We start from the raw sequence: 23,350 nt of genomic DNA on the forward strand, positions 1-23,350 counted from the left end.
CTTTTACCCTCACCACACCCCTGTGGGGTAAGTGAGGCTGAGAGATTTCATGGATGTAGCAGGATTTGAATCCAGGACTCGCCAGTCAAAGCCCAGCACTCTCATCATTCTGAACAGCAGCCCCGTTCAATTACTGTGAAGCGTCCCTCCTGTTTCCTGAAAGAGCACACACAAAACAGCACCTGAACATATCGGGGGTTTAACGAGTTCCATTAAGAAGTCCTGTAAGAGCTCTCATTCTGGGTGCTTTGCTGCATCAGGCTAACTGGAGAGCAAGAGAAGGATGCTCAGAATTCCTCAGGCAGGCACTCCCGATCCCTCTTTTAAGCAGGATTTCTTTGAAAGCCTTTTTGAGAAGGGGAAAAAAAAACTGCAGCACAGATCAGAGTTTGCTAAGGAAGATGGGGGAGTGGAAGTTGTCGGGGCGGGAGAAGCCAGGGAAGAAGTACAAAAAAAGGGGAAAAAAATTGGCAGGCAACTGGTGCCTTGCATCAGGAGAACAGTCAGCCTCACGCTAATGCTTTTTCCTGCCTTTGTGCAACACCCTTCCCCTCCTACCGACCACCCAACGCCCTATAAATAATTGGAGCACTCGGCTTCTCTGGTGCACTTCTCAGCCTGTGGAGAAGGGCAAGTCGTGGGTGAGAAGACAGAGAGGAGAGAGAGAAGGGCCAGGAGGAGACGGAACCATGGCAAGTGAATTCAAGAAGAAGATGTTCTGGCGCGCAGTGGTGGCAGAGTTTTTCGCCATGAGCCTCTTCATTTTCATCAGTATTGGCTCGGCTCTGGGCTTCAACTTCCCCCTGTCGGACGGCCGGCCTGCAAATGCCACTCAAGACAATGTCAAAGTCTCCCTGGCTTTCGGGCTGTCTATCGCCACCATGGCCCAAAGTGTGGGCCACATCAGCGGGGCCCACCTGAACCCAGCAGTGACCCTGGGCCTGCTCCTCAGCTGTCAGATCAGCATCTTGCGAGCGGTCATGTACATCATCGCCCAGTGCTTGGGGTCGGTGGTGGCCACAGCGATTCTCTACGGCGTCACTTCCTCCCTGCCGGATAACTTACTTGGGCTCAATCAGGTAAGAGGATCGTACTGAATGTCTGCTTCGTGCTTGTTCTTCCTGGGTCTGTGCATGCCTTGAAACAGCCTTTTCAACTTAGGACCAGCAGCCCTATTGAGTGCGATTTTCTCTGGGTGGTGATGGTTTAAATCACATTGGGTGTGATCTTCCACATGCTCGGGTGGAAGTCAATCACTTGGCCATTGATTTTGTGCAGGCCAGTTAAAACTGATCCTTCCGCCTCTTATGTAAAGCAAGTGGAGGTTGTGAGTTCTGTTGTCCAACAATTGTTGAATTGCACAGTTGCAAAGCCGGCTGCCTAAGTTTGAAGGCTGCCCATATTTCCCTGACACTGTTTCTGTGCTTTCCATTCTGTGACAAGCAAACAAATTCAGAAGGTGAAGGACTTTTCCCTTCCTGTCTAGATGCAGAGAGAACAGGGCTGCTATGCCTTTTAGCTTGGCTTGCCAACATGAGAGAAAAGTTGCACCGGCTGGAAATTCACCCTCTTACAGAATGATTTCTTGTACAGGATCCCTGAACTCCCTCTTGCTGAAAAAGAGCTTCACCTCCTGAAATTCAGCTTGCCATCACACAACTCTTAAAGACACAGGATCCTAACCAGGAGAAAATTGGGAACCCTGTTCAGAAAGTTTTGCTTTCTAAAAGAGGTTGGATGGGATGACATCAAAACGAGGGACTTCTTGAGTAGCATGTTGATGACATTCTGGGCTCTTGGACAGGTTTCCACCTTTTATCTGGCTGGGAACCTGTGCCTTCAATAGCTGCACAACAGGCAGAAATTCAACAGGGAAATACTACTGCCTCTTGATAGCAGGGGCAACTTTCCCAGCTAACTTTGTGCTCACTTGTCAGTTCTTCAGGCAAGAGGGTGGCTGGCCGCCCTCATCATTTCTCTGCCCACCGCCTGTTAGTCTTTCAGATGTTGTTTCAGATGGTTTTTGATGTGACCAGTGGCATAGCTAGAGGGGGTGCAAAGCATTGCCTCCATTTCATTCCCACTGTCTGGAATGGCTTTGAAGGGGAGGGGCTGCTTGCGTGGCACATTCAGGCACCTGCAAAACCTAGTGCTTTGCAGCCCCTGTAGCTACCCACTGGAAGTGATGCATTCCGTTCTTTTAATGGTTCAAGAGATAGTGCCCAAAACTATGAATATGTAAACTGGGTAATAGTTTCCCTTTGCCTCAGGCAACTGCACAGACACTGTACCTGATCTTGCCCAGCTGACTGTGAAACAGAGATGTTCATTCTCCAAAACCATTAAGATAACAGGTTGCCCGATCTAGAGCTTGAGTGTGCTCCTGTATCTTTCAGGGGCTGCACTGCTGGCAGAATTTTGTCTGGTGCATTTTCTCCAGACCTGCTGCCAGATCTCATTTTTACACTTTGGCTGCCCCCATCGTGGTTTTTGTGTACGGTTGCAACCCCCGTGACCTGCAAAAGAGTCTTGGGGAAGCCCTGAGACCACACAGACTGACCTAGAACCTTAGGACAACAGCCAGAGGCTCCAATTGCAAGCTCAGATTGTGCTGCCCGGTGTCGTGGGTTTTCTCCCTTCTCTTTACTGATGGGGGAAATATGTATGCAAAGAAGGATTTGGGCACTGAACTCAGCCATCGCTCCTCACATGAATGGGCAGGAACTTGTACCCAGGGGAGCACCAGTGAGGCAGAGTGCTTAGACTGCTGAATGTTAGTAAAGAAGAGCTTTGAATCCCTTCTCAGCCCTGAACCGCCTTGGGCTAGTTGCCATATCTTCGCCAAACTAACCTCGCAGGGTTGTTGTGAATGTAAGGGGCAGAGGAGAACTGTGTATATTGCCCTTTGCTCCTTAGGGGAAGGGTTGTTTGAAATGCAACTTAAAATGCTGATGCATATGGATACAGAGCGAGGAACCCCTAGATTTGCCTGGCCATGTCTGTCTGCCCCAGGTGAACAGCAGCTTCTTCCCAGCACACCTGCGGAGTAAAGCATCAAAATCAGCAATCCAGCCATTCTTTGTCCCTTTAAAGCTGTCAGTTCAGCTGGTGAGACAGGAGGGTGAAGTTGTTAAATGGCAGCAGAGGGAAAGCCCCCCCCCCACATTGCCCCAGGCTGAGTGAGGAAAGATCAGTGGTGTAGCAAGAGGGGGTGCAAAGCACTAAGTTTTGCAGGGAGCCCCAACATGGCATGCAAGGGGCTCCTCCCCTCCCCTTTGGAGCCATTCCAGGCAAACACCTCCCACCGCCTGGAAGGGCTCTGTGGGGGAGGGGGAAGGGCCCCTTGCTTGCCATGGTGCAGCTCCCTGCAAAACTGAGTGCTTTGCACCCCCTCTAGCTATGCCGCTGGGACAGATGCAGGGCCATGCCATGTCCCCTGCATGTCATCCCCTGTGGGTGGAAAAGCAACTGGGGTGGGGCCGTTTGCAGCTGAAAAGGGACAGGGGAGGGAGAAGATAAATGTGTTGCTTCCCTACTGACATCTCCTTTCCTCAGTCACGGCCTGCTTCAGGCTGCTGTAAGCAGCTGGTTTGCTTAACCCTCCATGGAGAGACTTGTGGTCCTCTGCTTCATTGGAGTTCAGGCCACTGTGCTCTTTGAACATTGCAAGTCCCACCTCAGCCCCATCTGCTCACCCAGCTGGCTTTTGTCCTGCACAGCAATGCACAATTCTGGCTTCGGATCTTAAAACATTTACACTTGGCTTAAGCGATCTATGGCTACTACAGAGTTTAAACATCTGGTCAGTGTTGCTGGGTGGAGAGAGGCTGCCTTCAATGGGGTCGAAGAAACCTCCCAATGCAAGCCCCTCAGGTTGGAGCTTCGGCAGAACAGAGGCCCAGGTGAGCCCTGGCAACGGAGCACCTGGGCCACAAGGACCAGACAGTTTGAGCATTGATGCCCTGAGGAGGAGGAGATGAGGGTTGCAAACGAGCATGCCATTCTCACAAAATGAAGGTGCAGTTCCTACAGTGCTTTGACAGGTGCCATTTAGAGCACAGCCTTGTTGCTTTCATGCCAAGCTTTCAGTGGTGCCAGCCTTTCTCGGCGACACCCACCCTTGATATGCAACAAATACAGCAAAATGAGGACCCACATACTTCAAGACTTGCAGGTGGAAATGTCAGCACTGACACTTGTCTTGTGCAAAGTGCTTTGGAACTAGAATTTAAAAAAAAAATTCTTGGACCATTTCTTCATAAATCCAGCTCTGGGTTCATAAATCACTGGGCACCAGAAGCACCCATGAAAAGCCCTAACAGTGAAGGCATTTGTGATTTCCGTGCAGAACGTCCCAGGTACCGTTCCCAAAAAGGACGGCAGGTGGTGGGGAAAGGCCTCTGCCTAAGACCCTGGAGTAGAGTCAGCAGAGACAAGGCTGGGCGAGAGGGAACCGCGGATCGATCCCAGAGGAGGCAGCTTTGCGTGTTCACAATGAAGCCGACTGATGGCCAACAGCCGGGGCTGCTTGCTTGTGCCTGAAGCCATACCAGGTCTAGAGGTCAAGAGAACTGAGCGGTACAACCATTTTTTTCCCCTGAGCAGGAATACAAAGTTCATCTAGAAGTTTTTCTTTAAGTGAAATTTGGGTGGGGCCACCCCAGGTCTTCTCAACTGTTTCCAAGTGTTGCATGTCCAAGATCCCAGGTTTGATTCTTGGCATCTTCACACAAGAGGGAACTCCACCGGCTGGGCTGAGGAAGATCCCTCCCTGTGATCCTGGGGAAGGAGGCTTTGGAGCGCTGCGGGACCAACAGGATCCAATGCAGCAGTGCTGCGGTTTCTTTTCAGAAACATCCCCGTAAATCAGGCCCCTCCCTCCCTGCTCTTTAGGCTGCCTGGTTGCCTGAGCTGCCTCCTCCTCCGGCTGGGAAATCAAGTGCCCCATCCTGTGCTTGAGGTGGGAGAAAGTGGTGCCACTTCCACCCTGGGCACCTGGCTGTGAGGTGCTCTGCTTCCCTGCCAGGAGAGGAGGAGGACCCCAAGGCAACAGCAGTGACTGAGCAGCAGAGAAGGACAATGCCATGGCATGCAGAAGGGAGGCAGAAGACAGCAGCAGCCACAGGAGTGGGGCCTCCACCTTGCCCCCGTCAGTGCCAAAATCTGTGTTGTGTCTTTGCTCCAGGAAGGTGTGTGTGTGTGTGGGGGGGGGGGGGAGCACAGGGTTCCCTGATGCTGGATGCTGGGGAGGCTTCATGTTTTATCCTGGCCCACAGCTCCAATCCTGGTGCTCATACCCGGTGGCATAGCTAGAGGGGGTGCAAAGCAGTAAGTTTTGCAGGGAGCCTCACCTTCGGAGCTTCCAAAGGGGAGAGGGAGGGGCTGCTTGCATGCCGCAGTGAGGCTCCCCGCAGGACTTAGTGCTTTGCCCCCTCTAACTATGCCACTGGTCCCATGATCACGAACCTGCCCTGGATCAGAAGCGCGCTTGTTTGTTTGTAGCTGGTGACAGTGTGTGGTCCAGTTTCTAAGCCTGTCGCTTCCCTGGGCTGGGCTCTGACTCTGCAGGACAGGAGCCTGCAGGGCCTCATCAGTCAGGTGGGGATGGGGGTGGGTGGGGGAAACATGCAAGGGACTTCTTCCTTTGCTCCGTTAGAAAGATGCGCTTGGGGGGGGGCACACAGGATGGTCCTTGTGAGTCGGGGCAAAACCAACTCAGGCATCACAAAGGAACTGGGGGGGGGGGAGGTGAAGTAGCAGGCACCCCCTCTCAAAGATATACTGCCTGGCTTTTAGTCCCCATCACTCCACCAATGCAAACCAGGACCCAAAAGGACCCACCTGTCTCCTCTGTCCAGCAGGGACATGCAGTGAGTGGGGCGGCAGGTGAGGCAGAGCCTCCCTACTGGAGTCCTTTCAAAAGCAGCACCGCTTACTATTTGAGGAGTGCAAGCACTCACAACCCATGCACAGAGCATTGAGACCATGGAGAGCATAGGACACGTGGGCTTGCGTGCCTCACACAGCAGCTGCATTGCTTTTCGAAGGACTCCGGGAGGGAGGCTCTGCCTCACCTGCCTCTGCTGGACAGAAGCCCCCATGTGGTTGAAATGCTTTGGCCTTCCCGAGAGACTCCTGAGCTGGGTGGCCTCAGGAGAAACAACAGCCCAGAGTGGCCTCTGCTTGGTGTTTCACGTGAGCCACAGTTCAATGGCAGTGCCGTGGGGCGGGGCAGCAGGGGGAGGAGGGAGGCCTCCGGTGCAGCTCCAGGAAAGGAGAGATTTTTGGTACCGTTGCTGCCAAGGAACCCAAATTGCTGCTACCAGCCAGCTGGGCTGGAAGGGTCAATGCCACTCGTCAGCTGGAGAAGGACATCGGCACAGCATGGCCACTCTCACTGCCAGGGACTCTTCAGGATCCCACGGGAGGTCCTTCTCCTGCACCTGATTGCGCTAACTGGTGTGCCGGGTTTGGAGCTGGGATGTTCTGCCTGCAAAAGCACCTGCTTTCCATTCCCTCTCCAGTACAGGGGTAGCCGCAAGAACCAGGGCCTTTTCAGTGGTGGTGACAAAACCGTGGAACGGTCTTCCTAGCAGGGAGCTCCATGGGGCTCCCTTTTCCTGCACTGATACAGGTTTGGGCACCTGCTTAAGCAGCCTTTTGACTCTGCTGCTTCCTCCAATTCTTCCATTTTTGTTTTTATTTATATTGTACTGCTCCCCCCGCCGTTTTGACCTTTCAGTTGTTTTGGTGGTTTAATTTTTATATACTTATAAGCCTTGTTTGTGCTATAGGAAACTGGGGGTAGAAGTGGATTAAATGTTTTAAAAATAAGAAAGGCTTGATTCAGCTGGAACAGGAGGGTTGCTGGATGGGCTGGGAGGGGGAGAGAAGGGATCCTGCGTTTCCGTCATCCCTGCAGGGTGGGACAAGCAACTGCACACAAAAAATGGCTCCCTGAGAGAGGAGAAAGCACATTTTCATGTAGCTCACCACACTAAGCTTTGAGTAACATATCTGAACACTGAACTGTCAGCTGCCATCTGCCTCCCCCCCCCTGCTGTCCTTAGCCTGGATTCCTCCACGTCGCTTGATGTTTGTTCTGTTCCTAACTATATTATTAACCATCCCTTGAGCCTTAAACATTTCCACAGATGTGCAGGAACATAAAAAAATTCCCATGCTGGGTTCAGCCAAAAGTAGCCGCTGGGAAGCTCACAGGCAGGTAGGATGCTGATAGCAACCCTTCTGCAGTGTGTGCTCCCAGCCCCTGGACATTCGAGGTAGACTGCCTCTGAGCATGGAATCTCGCTTCTCCTTAGCTCTGCTCTCTTATTTTTCCGCACGTTATAAAAATTACACACACAGTTCTGAAAAATGGGCGCACACATAAAGGGAGAGGAGAACCTGAGAGGTGCTCCACATGTTAGCTAAACCTTTCACAGGGTACGAAGTTATATACAAATTAAACCAACATAATAACAATTTGCAAGAAATAATTCATATAAAAATAAACCTGTAACACTACAGCGAAGTCACATGGAATACATTCCTATAACCACAAACATTTAGGCCTCCTGAATCTGAGGTGTCTTCAAGGTTTCCTGTGTGTAAGCCTTCCTAGATGAGCCTGACACGTGTCAAAGCAGGCCAGAGGAAGGGTCTTTTTCGCCCTCCTTTTCATGCACAGCAGCTGGAGGAGAGAGGCTGACTGGCAGCAGGTCCTGAAAGACCGGGTAGCACACAAGAGATTCTGTGACAAACCTCTTGGGTTGTAGGTTGTAGCCAGGTGGAGTGGCCAAGTCTTTTGCATAGGGGGTTGGCTATATGGGGTTGCAACAAGCCCTGGGTATTCATATTGCCTCGACACCCACTCCCCGCCACAGCCAACACAAGAGAAGTTCAACTTTGGTATGAACTGGATCACTTATAATTCATAATGGAATGCAACCTGAAGTGGATCCTAATTCCGTGCAGCTCCTCTGCCTTGTAGTGCGGGCACCTGCCCTGGAGGAGGCAGGCACCACTGTTGCTTTCCCTCTTGGACGTGACCATCCTGGCTCAAACCCAGGGCCACTTTCTGATGACCCCATGTTTTCAGCACCAACTCCTGGAAAGGGGGTCAGGGCAGCTGCATTGCTTTGTCCATCCCAAGCTGGACAGCCTCTGGAGATCTGTTCTGCCCTCCCCTCTTACTCTTGCTGACCTAGGGCACACACCGAATCCCTAACGCCACTCCTTGCCCCTCACTGTAGCTGCCAAAGTGGTCAATCAGGCTAACAGCACGAGCTCCTCACCTCCAATATAGTCTGGGGTAGGCAAAAAAATCCTCCCAGTCAGTCAGGTGGAGAGCAAAAAATTCCTACCTGGCTCCCAAATGGGGACCAGCTAAGCTCAGATGATCCCCTGCCTGGGTGAATGGCTGGGATGAGGCACAAAGCCTCTCAGCAGCCAAATGTCCAAAGAGAGCCAGCTGTGCTTCGGGCCCTGCCTTGGCTCCAAACCCAGCAGCCCAGGACCAGACAGCTGCACATCTTTCCCACTCTTGCATGATGCAGGGTGGCACTGGACAGCCAGCCTCAGTCCTTATGGCAAATTCTCTTACATCTCTTTCGTCCCCCACCCCCATCTATGCTGGAGGTCATCACCGCATCCAGTGGCAATGAGTTCCATAGACGAATTATGCCGAATGGAACAAAGGCCTTCCTGGAGAAGGCTGAACAATTTGTAAATCTATAAACAAACTACCATGAGAAGGGGAAGAACATCACACAGAAGCACTCCCTTCTAGTCTGACATACGCTTAGAGATGGGAGAAGAGGAAGGGTCTCCATGGAGATGGGTTGGGCACCAGCTGTTGTTTTCAGCCAGAGAAAACGAGGAGGAAGTTTACAAAGCCTCAAATGGTTCTGTGGAAAAGAGGAACAGGAGAAGGCTAAACGTGACACAGGAGAAAAAAATATCATCGCAGCCTGGAAGTGGATTTTTCCCAGAACCTGCCACGAAATGTCTCATGAAAAACATCATTACTCATGTAGAGGGTATCACTAAGTAGAAAACAAACAGAAATGGGTGAAAGCGAGCTCTCACCTGCCTGTGATGTCACAGAATGTTTGCAAACATTCTAACTACTGAAGTGGAAGGAAAACTCAGGGAATGCTGACATCTGGCATGGATGGAGGAGGGAGATTGATAGCAGTGGAGGGGGCGGTGGCGTAGCTAGAGGGGGTGCAAAGCACTAAATTCTGTGGGGGAGCCTCACCGCAGTGTGCAAGCTGGTCTCCCCCCTCCCCTTTGGAGCCATTCCTGGAGAAGGGAGCAAAACAGAGGCATTTACCTCTGTTCCCCCCCCCCACCCGGAATGGCTCAGAAGGGGAGGGGCCACTTACATGCTGCGGTGAGGCTCCCCACAGAACTTAGTGCTTTGCACCCCTCTAGCTATACCACTGGAGGGGGAATCTCATATAGGTAATTGGGACAGAGCTGCTTTGTGCATGTGTTAAAAGGCGGGGGGCAGCATAGCAGGTCCTTTCCAGTGGGGAGTGTGGGACAACTCCTCCTGATACAGTTTCTGTGTATGCTAATGGGCCAGAAATTCAGCAACAGGGGCTTTTTTTTTTGTAGTTAGGGGAGGAGGCTTCACAATTACCTGATGATGATGATGATGATGATGATGTAGTTGTAGTTGTAGTTGGCAACCTTTAGTCTCGAAAGACTCTGGTATCGCGCTCTGAAAGGTGGTTCTGGCACAGCGTCTAGTGTGGCTGAAAAGGCCAATCCGGGAGTGACAATCCCTTCCACACCGGGAGCAAGTGCAGTCTGTCCCTGGTCTGTCTCCCTGGCTATGGGCCTTCCTTCTTTGCCTCTTAGCCTCAGACTGTTGGCCAAGTGTCTCTTCAAACTGGGAAAGGCCATGCTGCACAGCCTGCCTCCAAGCGGGCCGCTCAGAGGCCAGGGTTTCCCACTTGTTGAGGTCCATCCCTAAGGCCTTCAGATCCCTCTTGCAGATGTCCTTGTATCGCAGCTGTGGTCTACCTGTAGGGCGCTTTCCTTGCAAGAGTTCTCCATAGAGGAGATCCTTTGGGATCCGGCCATCATCCATTCTCACGACATGACCAAGCCAACGCAGGCGTCTCTGTTTCAGCAGTGAATACATGCTAGGGATTCCAGCACGTTCCAGGACTGTGTTGTTTGGAACTTTGTCCTGCCAGGTGATGCCGAGGATGCGTCGGAGGCAGCGCATGTGGAAAGCGCTCAGTTTCCTCTCCTGTTGTGAGCGAGGAGTCCATGACTCGCTGCAGTACAGAAGTGTACTCAGGACGCAAGCTCTGTAGACCTGGATCTTGGTATGTTCCGTCAGCTTCTTGTTGGACCAGACTCTCTTTGTGAGTCTGGAAAACGTGGTAGCTGCTTTACCGATGCGCTTGTTTAGCTCGGTATCGAGAGAATGAGTGTCGGAGATCGTTGAGCCAAGGTACACAAAGTCATGGACAACCTCCAGTTCATGCTCAGAGATTGTGTATGCCTAATGGGCCAGAAATTCAGCAACAGGTGCTTTTTCCAGCACTGGAGAGACAGTGATGGAAAAGATTGTTCTGGTATTTCTGCATGTCAGGCAGCTATTAAAGGCACAGGATCTCATCCAGAAAAGAAAGTTGGTAATACTACAAGACAATGGATGCAACATAATGATTTTTTTAACAAGAGATTCACCTTATTTGGCAATGCAAAGCTTTGTAGTTTGCACATCATCAGGGCGTGGCCACCACGGGTACTGGGAGGGCTTGTTAATTTCAGTCGTGCTTAGTCAGGACATACTTTATCGGGATATATCTCAGAGTGTCACAGTCTGAACATTACAGGGCAGCCCTGCAAAGAGCTCAGCTCCTGCAGTTTGCAAGCATGTGTAAATAGGGGGAGATAATTGTTTGAGGCTCTTTTTTCTGGTTGTTATTATTACTTATAAATAAATAAAATACTATTTCTTTCTAGATCTCCTTTTTTTAAGAGTCTGGTAAACCGAGGTGGGTCCTGATAGAGTATCATTTAAAAGGTGGGTCCCAATGCTTAAAAGTTTGGGAACCTCTAGTCTAATGTGTCTCTTATATAATCATTTTTTTCCTCCTGACTTTCAGTAAATATGCATAGGAGTGTACCATTAGTGAATTTTGTGCAGCTTTTCCACCTCTTATAATCTCTCTCTTTTTCCACTATTTTTTTTCTCCATAAAGTCATTTGAGACATGAAGAGAGACCTCAGCAGAGGTGCCAATTAGCGGGTAGCTTTTCTCCATTAATAATGTTTGCTCTTCTGTCTTCATAAGAGGCCAAGCCTTTCAAGTGTTCATATTTCATACTTTTAGTAGCTGGCCCAGTACCACGGGTACTTCTACAGGGCAGCCCTGTAATGTTCAGACTGCAACATTCTGAGATCGAGCCAAATAGAGTGCGTCTCGACTAAGCGCTACTGAAATTAACAGGACCTCAGGTAGCCATGGCTCTCTTGTTTCATTGACTTCAGGGGGTGCTAAGCATGATTGCATTTTTTGGACACAACTCTAATCAGAACTGGATACCACTCTGGAAGCTACTAACAAAAGAACAGCACTTAGCAAAATATGCCAAAAATCATGGGCAGGTCAAGGGAAAGCTGAAGGTGCCTTGCCCAGTGTTTGCTTACTGCACACATTGTGCAGGGTCAGAATTACTAGAGGCAGGACTCTATCGAAAGTCAAGTTTAGTATAAGTACCCGTGGTTCTGGGCCAGCTACTAAAAGTATGAAATATGAACCCTTGAAAGGCTTGACCTCTTATGAAGACAAAAGAGCAAACATTATTAATGGAGAAAAACTACCCGTTGGCACCTCTGTTATGGTCTCTTTTCATGTCTCAAATGACTTTATAGAGAAAAAAATAGCGGAAAAAGAGATATTATAAGAGGTGGAAAAGCTACACAAAATTCACTAATGGTACACTCCTATGCATGTTTACTGAAAGTCAGGGAAAAAGTCAGGGAAAAAAATGATTATATAAGAGTCACGTTAGACCGGAGATTCCCAAACTTTTAAGCACTGGGACCCACCTTTTAAATGACACTCTATCAAGACCCACCTCAGTTTACCAGACTTAAAAAAAGGAGATCTAGAAAGAAATAGTATTTTATTTTATTTATTTATTTATAAGTAATAATAGCAGCCAGAAAAAAGAACCTCAATTATCTCCTTATATTTACACATGCTTGCAAACTGCAGGAGCTGAGCTCTTTGCAGGGTAATTACCAGCTACAGCATCTGATTTTTGAATAGCCTCAGGGCTTGAGGCAATTGGTTATCTGATCTTTCCATCACCCTTTGCCAACCCACTAAAAATCAGGTCACGACCCACCAGTGGGTCCTGTTTAGGAACCACTGTGTTACACATTTATAAAGTTAAGGATGGGACGGAGAAAGTGGATGGAATGAAACTTTGCTCCCACTCTCAAAATACTAGAATTCAAGGTCCTTCTATGAAAATGATGGACTGTGAATTGAGAACAGATTAACTAAAATGCTTCTTTACACAATGCATTTTTTAGCTCATGGAACTTGCTGTCACAAGATGTTTATTTATATGCTGGCTTACAACCAGTCAGTGAAATTCCTTTAGACAGAAAAGGGTGCTCATTCCCAGTCCGAAGTGGTACAGCTCTGACTCAGCCTTCCCGCCTCTGTGGGAACAAAGCTTAAAACATCTTGGCTGTTTTTGAGTGGAAGGCGATGGGACCTTTTTGCTCTTTTTCAATAGATCCCTCCCTGAGTAAGACAAGCCTGAGCAGCAAAAGACCAGTGAGGAGTGATGCACAGCAAGGGAAATAGCGGGTTTGGAAATGGCAAAGTCGTTGCTATGTTAGGAACACTGTTTATGCAGCAAGATGAAACCCATCTTTCGGCTGACACACACACACACAGTTGTGGTTGTTTAGGGTGCCATGGCAAATGTGGAACAAACAAGGTTTTTACGGCAGAGTGATGGCGTCGCCCCATTGCAGCGTCCCTGAATACATTATCCTGCCTTTCTCTGCCCGATGCCCTGGGATGTGTCCTTGGTGATGACCTTTATACTCCCGACACTGTTCTAAGTCGGGCTCCTTTGTGGTTCCCTGTTTTAAATGTTTTCGTTCAGGCTCTGCTCTTGGACAGATGCTCACACTGCTTGAGAGGAGAGTGGCTCCATGCAAAACTTAGTGCTTGCACCCCCTCTAGCTTTGCTACTGCAGCCAGCCTTTTCACCAGAGATGCTAGAGACTGCGCTTGGGACCGGTGGCGTAGCTGGGGGGGGCAGAGCAGCCAGTCTGGCCCCTCCCTTTGAAGCCATTCCCAGCGGGGGGAGCAAATGCTGGGAGCAAATGCTCCCCCCGCTGGGAATGGCTCTGAAGGGAGGGGCCGCACTGAGCCTCCCTGCCAGACTGGCTGCTCCGCCCCCTCCAGCTACGCCACTGCTTGGGTCGTTTCTGTCCAGGGAAGGTAGTTCCAGCGCTGTGCTGTGGCTCCTCGCCAACTGGCAGAGGCCTCCTTTTTGCACGGTTGATCTATTCATGCAGGGCCTGGTGCATTGCCCACTGGCAGAGCCCCTGCTTTGCAGGCAAAAGGCCTCAAGTCCGGGCCCTGGCATCCCTGGGCAGGGCTGGGAAAGGCCACTGCCAGGAAGGCTGCTGCCAGTCAGAGTAGGCGATACTGAGCTAGATGTAGCATAGCCTGACTCGGCAGCCTGCAGTCTCTCACATGGCGCTTCTCGAAAGTCAGCTGCACTGAAGCCTGTATATTGTACTGTGCTTTTTTCTTGTTTTTCCAAGGTAGCTTTGTCCGCTGGATCCTGTTCACACTGTACAATGGCTTCCTTCCTCATAAGCTGTTCCATCCAGCTATGTCAGTGGTTCCCAAACTGTGGGTCGGGATCCACTGATAAGTTGTGACCTGATTTTTGGTGGGTCGAAAAGGCCAGGGAAAGTCTCTAATGAAACAGCTGATGGCAAGATCAGATAACTAATTGCCTCAAGCCCTGAGGCTATTCAAAAATCAGATAGCTGCTAATTACCCTGCAAACAGTGCAGCTCCTGGAGTTTGCAAGATAGTTGCTAATTGCTCTGCAAAGAACTCAGGTTCTGCAGTTTGCAAGGAGCTGAACTCCTGCAGTTTGCAACCAGGTGTAAATACAGAGAGTTAAATGTATCTTCATTGATGCACCCTAATAAAGAAACCCAGAAGATTTTTTTTTTTTTTTTTTTTGCTGGGAAGAAATGGGAAAGAAAGGAGAGCGTTCATTAAAGTTAATTAGGGCTGCTTCATTATGAGAAATGAGAAATGGATTGAGTTTTTTGGTAAATAAATAAACACATAAATATATTACTTGTAGGTAAATAAATAAAAATATTTCCGCCTAGATCTCCTTTCTTTTAAGCCTCATAAACCTAGGTGGGTCCGGATAAGTGTCATTATAAAAATTGGGTCCTGATGCTAAAACGTTACCACGGATTTATTTGGAGAGGAGGGAGACTTGGAAGATTTGAAAAACTGCAGATAGCTGTATGTGCTCACCGCTGTCCGGAGCAAGCAGGAATGGAATCAGGATGGTTTTCACCCCTTTTCTGGTCCAAGGCTGCATTCTTCTGCTGCCTGCTTGGGCAAGCTGCATTGGACAGACAGCACAGAGAAGCCTGAAAGAATCATGGCCGAATCCTCTCCAGCTTCTCAGTGCCAATGCAGTCCTTGGGTAAGGGAACAAATGTTGTCTTCCCTTGAGGAGTCCTCCCCCCTACCGTGATGCAGTGTGTGCCCCATTGGCTGGTTGCCTCAGCACTGGAAAGTTGGGGGGCTAAACCTGCTCCCTTCTCCTGGTGGTCCAGCTACTGAAACTTGCATGGCCAGATCCCGCCATCTGCATAGCCACACCCACCTAGATAGATAGTGTTGTATTGGAGAGTGATTTGCACCCAGGGTTCCCAGGCCCATGCTCACAATTTTCTTCACTCTTCACCACACCCGCTCCTACTTCTGTTCTGCAGCTTCCTCCATTAGTGAAGATGAGTCAGTTTCCCCAAATTCCCTCAAACCATGTGCAACACATTTGTTTTCCCAAAGTATATCCTGGAATCCGTTAACAGTCACAACTGTACCTTTCAATGGAAGATGGATCACGTCTTCCTAGATAAACAATGACCTCAATGCAGGAAACTATGCCACAGATTCCAAGTTTTTTGGGCAACAGCTTGGTGGACAAGATGCAACAATAGCATCTGATGGGCAAGCTGTAGCAATAGCATCTGTTCTGTATCAAAAATTTGAGGATCAATCTAGTTGGGGGCTCGCCTAGTCAAAACTAGGATCTAGCCTAGTCACAGCCTAGGATCTAGTTGGAGGCTAGCCTAGTCACAGCTCGGCTTCAACACGATCTCCTGTGGCAGTGGTTCCCAAACTGTGGGTTGCGCCCCATCATTGAGCATGTAAACTGGGCCAGGGGGAATGGCCCAGTGACAGTGTCCTGGACGGCACTGCAGCGATCCTGGCACCACAGAATCCCAGCAATATGTGGGATTGTCCCTAATCATGTTCATTTTTAAATTAAAGCAGGCTGGACATCTCCCTTAGTATTCCAGTTTGGTATGCGTTGAACAGTCCTGAGAAATTGTGCCAATCAGCAAAGTTGTTTTGTTTCCCCCTGAAATTTCTCTCATGGTCCATCCAAGGAGGAGGAGTGTTCACATTTGTTTTAAATTTTGCCTTAGGTGAAATGTTGCTGGCAAAGGTAATTCCACCGCTATGAGCAAATTGTTCTGGGAAGGTCCCTGACAGCAACTTCCATGTCTGCACAGAGTTGATAAACTGTGGCGATAGCAGACTATGCAGCACTAAATAAATGTTTCAGATGTTATTGCTAAACATGTTAATTTATGCTGTTTTATTCACAAATTTCAAAAAGGATACTGATTTATGCCCAGACCTCCCCCCCCCCCCCCGAAAAAAAATTATCCCACAAAAGAAACAAAAGGAATGACAAAATGAGACAATTCAGGAAATGGATGGGCTCTTGCTGGCAGTGGGGAATGAAAGATCCATAGGAATGCAGAAATTGAGTCTGCCACCAGCTTCTTCTTTGGGTTTTATATACTTCCAGTTTACACAATTCTTCTCTTGACAGTCTGTCATGTCCCCAGGACACACAAAAGAGAGGACAAGTTTCTCACCCTGCTTTGGATGGATGTACGGAGGGTGTGGAGGTCGGGGCATTAGCTAGCGATGGCCAAAGAACGCCTTGGAGGGATCCTCTCTGTTACTGGGGGAGGCTTCCGGGATGGCTTTGTCCTTTCAGTGGTAGTGGAGACTGCTGGTTTTAGCACTGGCATAGATGCAGATCAGGGGAAAGAAGGGAGGCTCTGGTTTCAAGACTCTCCACCCCGATCACCATAGTCCTTTTACAATGATTGTTTCATGATGTTAATTTGAGTCTTGCGGGATGGGTACAAATATCCACATAACTACAACCAAGAAAGGAAATAAAGTGATCAGGTAGAATTAAAGATGCAAGTTCCATCCAGTCCAGTGTCCTGTTGGCAGCAATGCACACGAGCAGTCAGCTTGACCCCACTCTCTGTAGAGGGCGCTCAACATGGTTGTGTGTAGACAAGCCTCAAAGATCGTGGGGCAAATCCTTTTTCTTTATAAACCTGGAGCCAGCAAGAGGATCTAGAAGCCAGGACTGGTGGTGAGAGGAGGGATCCTCTTTTCATGAACCAGCCTGGTCTGGAAGATGAACGTGAGAAGGACTAAGAAAATTAGAGGGAGCAGGGAGCTGCATGCCCGGGGGGGGGGGACGGGGACCCACTACCTTTGCTCCACAGCCCAAGGATCACTCCTCAGACCCAGCTTTCTGGCATCAGTGAGTACATAGTGCCTGAATTTTTGCACTCCTGTTTTAAGATAACATGGCCACATGGAGGAATAATAAGGGAACTGTTCCTTTCATATGAACATAGGAAGCTTCCTTATACTGAGTCAGAGCATTGGTGTAGACCAATGTTCTCTTCTTAGACTGGGTGTTGCTCTGTCTCTGGAAAGGAGACAGTTTCCCTGCTTTCTGAAACCTTTGTCAAGTCGAGATACTAGAAGCAGGTGATTTTCAACACTTTTCCTCTTGTGGCAGACTGACCTTTATGGTCTTTGCCTCCTGTTATGTCATTTGTGGCTTCTGGGAGACTCTGTCAGGTTCTGTTTGTAGGCAACTGCCTGTAGTAATGAACTGTCAGCAAGAAGGAGAGACAATTTGTTACTACAGACAGTTGCTCTAGAATCAGAGCTGCAGAACTGGGAAGAGCTTTTCATTTTAGGCGCTGTGCTCCAAACCCACACAGCACACCTGTGGACCTTTGGTGGCACACTAATGTGTTGCTACACACTAGCTGAAAATAGCTAAACTAGAGATTGGACTCCCGGCCTTCTTCATGTAAAGCAGAAGAAGAGAGTCTGTCTGCCAAAGAGCTAGGAGCAGACAAGGGAGCAGTTCCCCATCCCCCCCCCCCCCCGGCAGGCTTGCCTGGGATTTAAGCCCAGGGGCTCTTGAACCTAAGGGAGAATCGCGCCCTGAGACCATTCCTACTGCTGTATTTTTCCATTTGGGAGATAGCTTGGCAACATATATAGGTGTGGCAGTCTTACAGCAAGGGTTTCAAGTCCATCTCAGTGTGCGTGACTCAGTTCTTAGTGGAATTTTCCACACTGGCCCAAAAAAAGAAAAAAAAGACAAGGAAACCAACAATCCCAGTTTATATAAAAACAAATTAATCACAGAGAGCCTCTTGTCTAGCCAATGGCTCTTTGAGTGCTGTGCATAGTGCCATCTTGTGCAACAAGCAGCATAGTTATTGTCATGTTCATCAAAACCGTTCTTTTCCGCCTGTTGTCTTTATTTAAAATTTCTTGTGGGGAAAAATCTATCTAGCCACTGGGAAAGAATGTAGCCTGGTTTACCTTGGTCCACTTTAATTTCCTGTTTCCTGTTTCTGTCTTTTGCTTTAGAAAGGCAGATAAAGAAGTGTCCTAAATCCAAAATGTGCTATTTGTTAACCACATTCCTATGTGAGGTTTTCAAAATGGGCAGCAAGCAAAATCAACAAGAGCTGGGACTTGTCTATGTAACCAAGATGCAAAGAGTGTGTGCTCCAGCTTGTCATCAGGAGACCATATCCCCTGCCTATGGCCTGGTTCTCACGGAGGTGTCAGCTTGTCTCTGGGCTGTGCCACCTCCCAATGGAGCCAGGAGAGCACATAATCAAATGTTCTTCGGGGGGGGGGGGTGAGTGGGGAGATTTCTTCCACATAAAAGTCAGATGCAGTGGAGAAGGACTCCAACCTGGTCTTCCTTGCATGCTTGTTCTCTGGGAGGAAGGGAATTGTTGTGAAGAGAAGCATTTGATTATGGGAGCCCCCAGCGATATGGTCCAGAAACAGCCTCACCGCTTCAGTGGGAAGGAGGCCGACCTGATCCAAGGGCTGAAGGGCATTTCAGCCAAGCCCCTTCCCCTCCTTTCTCTCCAAAAATTAATCATATACACCATGGCCTTGTTTAACCCTGTCTTTATCTTTATCTCTGCAATCTTTATCTCTGCAAAAAACCAAGTTGTGGATGCTGATAGGAAGTGACCCCAGGTTCCTGTCCCGTCCAAATATTCCAACTCCCTTCTAATGCCGCTTTTTGGCTAATTAACACCCCCTCTTATCTCTGGAAACAACAGCTGTGGTGTGCAAAGAAACAAACGCAACTCCTTATCAGTTTGCGGAATTAACTAAATTGATTGCTCCAAACACAGACACTCCCTGCAATTCCTCTTGTCCAGAGGCTTTCCCTCCCCAAAACTCTGCTTAACTGAGTGGGTAAAGGTCCAAAGCCTCCAGTCCAAGTCCACTCCAGCTCAATATCCCAAAGCACAGTCCAGTCTTCTGCAGCAGAGTCCCTCCTCTGTGGCCTCTCCAGCAGAGTGTCTCCTTCTGCAGGCAGTCCTGTGTCCTCCAGCAGAGTCCTGGCAGTCCCCTTCTCCCTTAGGTCTGGGTCAGGTAGCTCTTGGTCAGGTTCCCTCTGGGTCAGGTAGCTTTGCTCCTTCTGAAGCTGCCTTTTATCCTTGTATGTCCCATTAAGTCCAAATTAGGCTCAGGTGAGCCATCCCTTCAGTCCATGTCCATTCAAAGTCCCATCCAGGTCAAATGAAGCCCAGGTGTCCATCCAGGTCTCCATTGGCCTTGATTGATTCCAGCTGTGGAGCCAGCCCTGCCCTTCCCAGAGCTGTCAACCAGCTGTCAAAACATGGGAATCGCTGTCAACACCACATCGTCCACCTGATGATCTTCTGGTCTTCCATTACAGTTCCCTTGTGGCTTCAGTACAGAGTCAGAACAGCAGTTCCCTCGTGGCTTCAGAGGGTGTGCAGAGAGAGGGTTTAGGCCGCACCCAGTTCTTCCTCCACAGCGCTGGCTCTTTCAGCACCCTTGAATCCTGTGGAGAGCTCCCTAAAGGAGAATAACCTGCCCCCAGAAGCCCAGTGTACAGTCACTAGTCTCATCCCAAGCCAGCAACAGGGCTTCTGTGCGTGTTTCCCTGTTTGCCTCCACCCCTCCCAACCCCAGCATGCCTGACTGAAGGGTCCCCATGCCAATGGAGGCACTTGCCGGAGTCATCAGGAGCCACCCGGTTGGTCCTTATGTCTTCTGTTGCTTCAGCTGATGTGGTGGCCTCGCCATGTACCACTGGACACAGGGTGGGGACCAGTGAGCCATTATTCAGTGGACACAAGTCTGAAGTGTACACTAGTTTATGTTCACACATTCCCCTGGCCTCTCCCTTCCTTCCTCTGCCGCTGTTGCCTCCTCCATCAGTCTGATTTTAGGCCCATAATTTCCATGGAAGTGCTAAGATCTGTCTTCTTGTTAGCTCACCCTGGAGGAACCTGTTTAATTTCAGATAGGAGGGTGAAGCTCGTGTTTTTTGTCGGATGGACTTGTGAGCCTGGCTGGTAGTCTAGCTCATGGCTCAGTGCAGAGTCCCCTGAATGCTTTCAGCGCAACAGTGAGTTGAGGGGATGCTGCCATCTTGACAGACTGCAAAATGTTTATGGAGGGGAGGCTTACGTGTTCCAACGAAGCACATTCTTTGTGCTGACAGTGAACACATATTGTATGTGAATTATTGTTACTGTTATTTTGTTCCAAGAGTTACGACGCTTACTAGGCCCAGGTATGGCTCTTGCTAAAGGGACACTGGAAGAGAAGAAGATGAGTAAAGAGTCTGCTAAATCAGAAATTCAAAAACAGCAAAGTATTCAGAAACACCTGCAAATAAAAACATTCCACGAAGCATCAAAGCATTTAGACTTCTCTGAAGTCATCAGAAATACTGATCTCCAGGAAATTTGAATAGACCTCAAATTCAGGAGAGCAGATTATTTTCAAGCACGATTTCCTGTGGGGTTTGTTTTTTTTAAATCCCAGCATAAGATCAGTTCAGCATGTTGCTGCTATGCTATGTATGGCCTCAGCGTCTTGTGAAGGCAAACATCCTGCTAAATGAGATCACTTTTCTTTAATAAAAAGGTTAATCTTTCAAAGGACTCTCCTGTAGACACACAGCCATGCACAGAACTCGAATATGGCATCATGCAAAGCTATTTCAGAGTGCTACAGCCAAACAATTTTTTTCTTAAAGTTCATAGTGAAGGATTTTTCAGTGTAGTTTTTTTAAGGCTGTAATAAATACCTGCCCTTTTCACTTTTGAAAGCAAAATTCACTCATTCACAACTGTGCAGATATAAGAGGTTTCTAAAATGTTATTGCAGAATTGGAAAAAAAACAACACCTGCCTGTTTGCAGATCAACACGTTGGAAGTTTGAATAATATGACCCCAAGTGCTATGGCAAGCTAATTAGCGGTGTGAACAGGGCATTTGTCCCTGCCTTGTGCAGTAGCAAGCTGGACAGCGACATGGCTTTTGGAAGCAAATGTGAACAACAGAGAACTACAGCCCCATCCTGTCTCCCCCCCCCCCACTGGTGCAGCTGCACCAAAAATGGGCATGCTGTATCCAGCAAGGGAGGGGGGTGGATAAGGGGTTTCAGAGGCAAAAGGGGGTCTAAATTCTATTGCACCTCTGTAAGCCTCCTGTTCTGCTATGGGTCTCCTCAAATTTTAATAGCGCAACTCCAGAAAGGAGGCAGATCACCACCGAATCCAGCCCCCCCAGCCTGCCCACCCCCACTACACCCTCCTGACTTCCCTGCCATCTTTCCTTGATTAGTGAGCGGCTGGGGATCCACTTGTGTGGGTGGGAAGCCTGAAGCCTCCCCCTCAGTGCCCTGGCAGCAGGATACTCTGATTGCCAGAGCACCTTTGACGACTGGCGCGGACTACTTTACGGCAGTCAGTGCCAACACAACTTGCTGCCCAGCCCCGATAAGGTTGGGTCACTGTTTAGACTGAAGAATGGGCGGGGTCTTTACTCCAGCACTCTGGCAAAACCTAGGGAGGTTTTGTACATTCCTAGAATTCTTTTCGGTATGGCTTTGAGGGGCAGTTCTTTGTATGTTTACTCAGAAGTAAGTTCCATTGAATTCAATGAGGCTTACTTCCAAGTAAAATGTGTACAGGATTGCAGTCTCAGCGTATGTTCAGGTTGCAACTCAGCGTGTCCCCATTTGATCTGAATCAAACGAAGCTTTTTCAGGACCTGTTTTGGTCCTGTGGTGAACAAAAGTGTGCATTTATGCGTTTCTATGGGCTCATTTCTCTGGCAGCTTCTGAGAAAGCTCTGAGTGTGAAGGAACGTTTAGGGCTTTTCTGAAGTAGGACACGAAGGCTGGGTGCTTGCAGCTGACTTTCATCCTCTTAGACACAGGTGACATTTCTGGTTCCCTTGCAAAAACGGCCAACAGGGTGTGTTGGTGCGAGTCACAGTAGCAGATCCAGCCGTGTTCCTGTCTTTAGATTGTCACCCAATCCAGTTCAATTTCATTATTACGGCAGATGGTGGGGCAGGTAGTGCAGGTCTTTCTCTTCTGTCAGGATTTCTCTTCTGGGTCATGGCCTTAGGAGCTGTGGGTCCCAACTGGAAACATTTTTGGCAGGGTTTTGCAGGGCTCCAAGTTCGCAGCCAAGGTCTGTAGGATCTTAGAGATATAAATAAATTTTATTATAGAGTTTATATCTCTAGGTAGAATGGAAAGCAATCCAAATGCGGGCTTTGAAAGTGCATGCGATGCACCACATGGGTCTAAGCACATTCTAATATAAAACTGCATACAAGACTAGACTAGATTACACCAGCAGGAGACCCCCTTAGGCACAGGCCCAGTTGGGAGCAATTGCTCCAGTTGGCTTAAAGCCGGCCCGTGGCGTGCGCTCGTTATCAGCTGACAAAAGAGCAGTGTGAACCAGCTCTGCCACTGAAGTGTGGTGTGTGTGTAAATTTCTCTGCTGCAATGATGATGATTAGATTAACGTTTCCTTTGCCTTCCTGATATCAAGAACACTTACTTGTCCTCTGGTTGGTCTTGTTCCTTGGCAGCTGGCAAATGGAATCAATCAAGGCCAAGGGCTGGGCATTGAAATCATCGCCACTTTGCAGCTGGTTCTCTGCGTGCTTGCCACGACGGACAGGAGGAGGAACGACGTCTCGGGCTCAGCGCCGCTGGCCATTGGCCTTTCTGTGGCTTTGGGCCATCTGCTTGCTGTGAGTATGAACTCTTCAGAAATTCTTCGGTTTCCAAGATAAAAGGCAAGTTCATAATATAGAGCCCTGGCAAGGAGGAGAAAATTCTGAGAAGAGAGTGGAGGTGGTAGGCAACCCCCCCCCCCAAACTGCCTCTGGGCAAGTCTCTTGCTGTCAAGCTGCTGCTCCCCTAGCTCTCTTTTGCTTTCTGGTTCAGGGTATAATGAGATGAGGAAGTGCCTTAGGCCCAAAACCGACACCCATGTGGAAATCAGCATTCCCCACAGATGTCCTGCACATTTGGGTGCAAAACTTACATAACTTTCCATATGCATGAGAGAGCTGTGAGTTTTTTTCCCCATGGAAAAAGCTAAGGACCCTTTTCACTTTGTGAATCTATGATATTGGAGTTCTCCAGAGGGATTTTGAATGTATGGTTGCAAAACTCAGGCAGCCAATATCTGAGTTTTTTGAGTCCTGTGAAAAGGTCAGATGATGCCCTAGCCCAGGGGTCTCCAAACTTTTTGGCTAGAGGGCTGCATCAAATATCTGGTGTGGTGTGGAGGGCCGGGAAAAAAATTTAAATATGAAGTTTTAATAAATAAATTAGAGATGGAACTTAGAAGA

At 48.8% G+C, this 23,350-nt stretch overlaps 1 protein-coding gene across 1 annotated transcript in view; it reads left to right on the top strand.

Annotated features, from left to right (window-relative positions):
• The first annotated feature begins 527 nt into the window (after positions 1-527).
• Positions 528-23,350, top strand: part of AQP1 (aquaporin 1 (Colton blood group)) — a 28,582-nt gene continuing 5,759 nt past the window's right edge. The window contains exons 1-2 of the mRNA XM_066626939.1: positions 528-1,079; positions 22,580-22,744. Of these exons, the coding sequence (XP_066483036.1) occupies positions 690-1,079; positions 22,580-22,744 (555 nt within the window). The 5' untranslated portion in view covers positions 528-689. The remainder of the gene's footprint in view (positions 1,080-22,579; positions 22,745-23,350) is intronic.

Source organism: Tiliqua scincoides, chromosome 5 (assembly GCF_035046505.1).
Source record: "Tiliqua scincoides isolate rTilSci1 chromosome 5, rTilSci1.hap2, whole genome shotgun sequence".
NCBI classification, from domain to species: Eukaryota; Metazoa; Chordata; class Lepidosauria; order Squamata; family Scincidae; genus Tiliqua; species Tiliqua scincoides.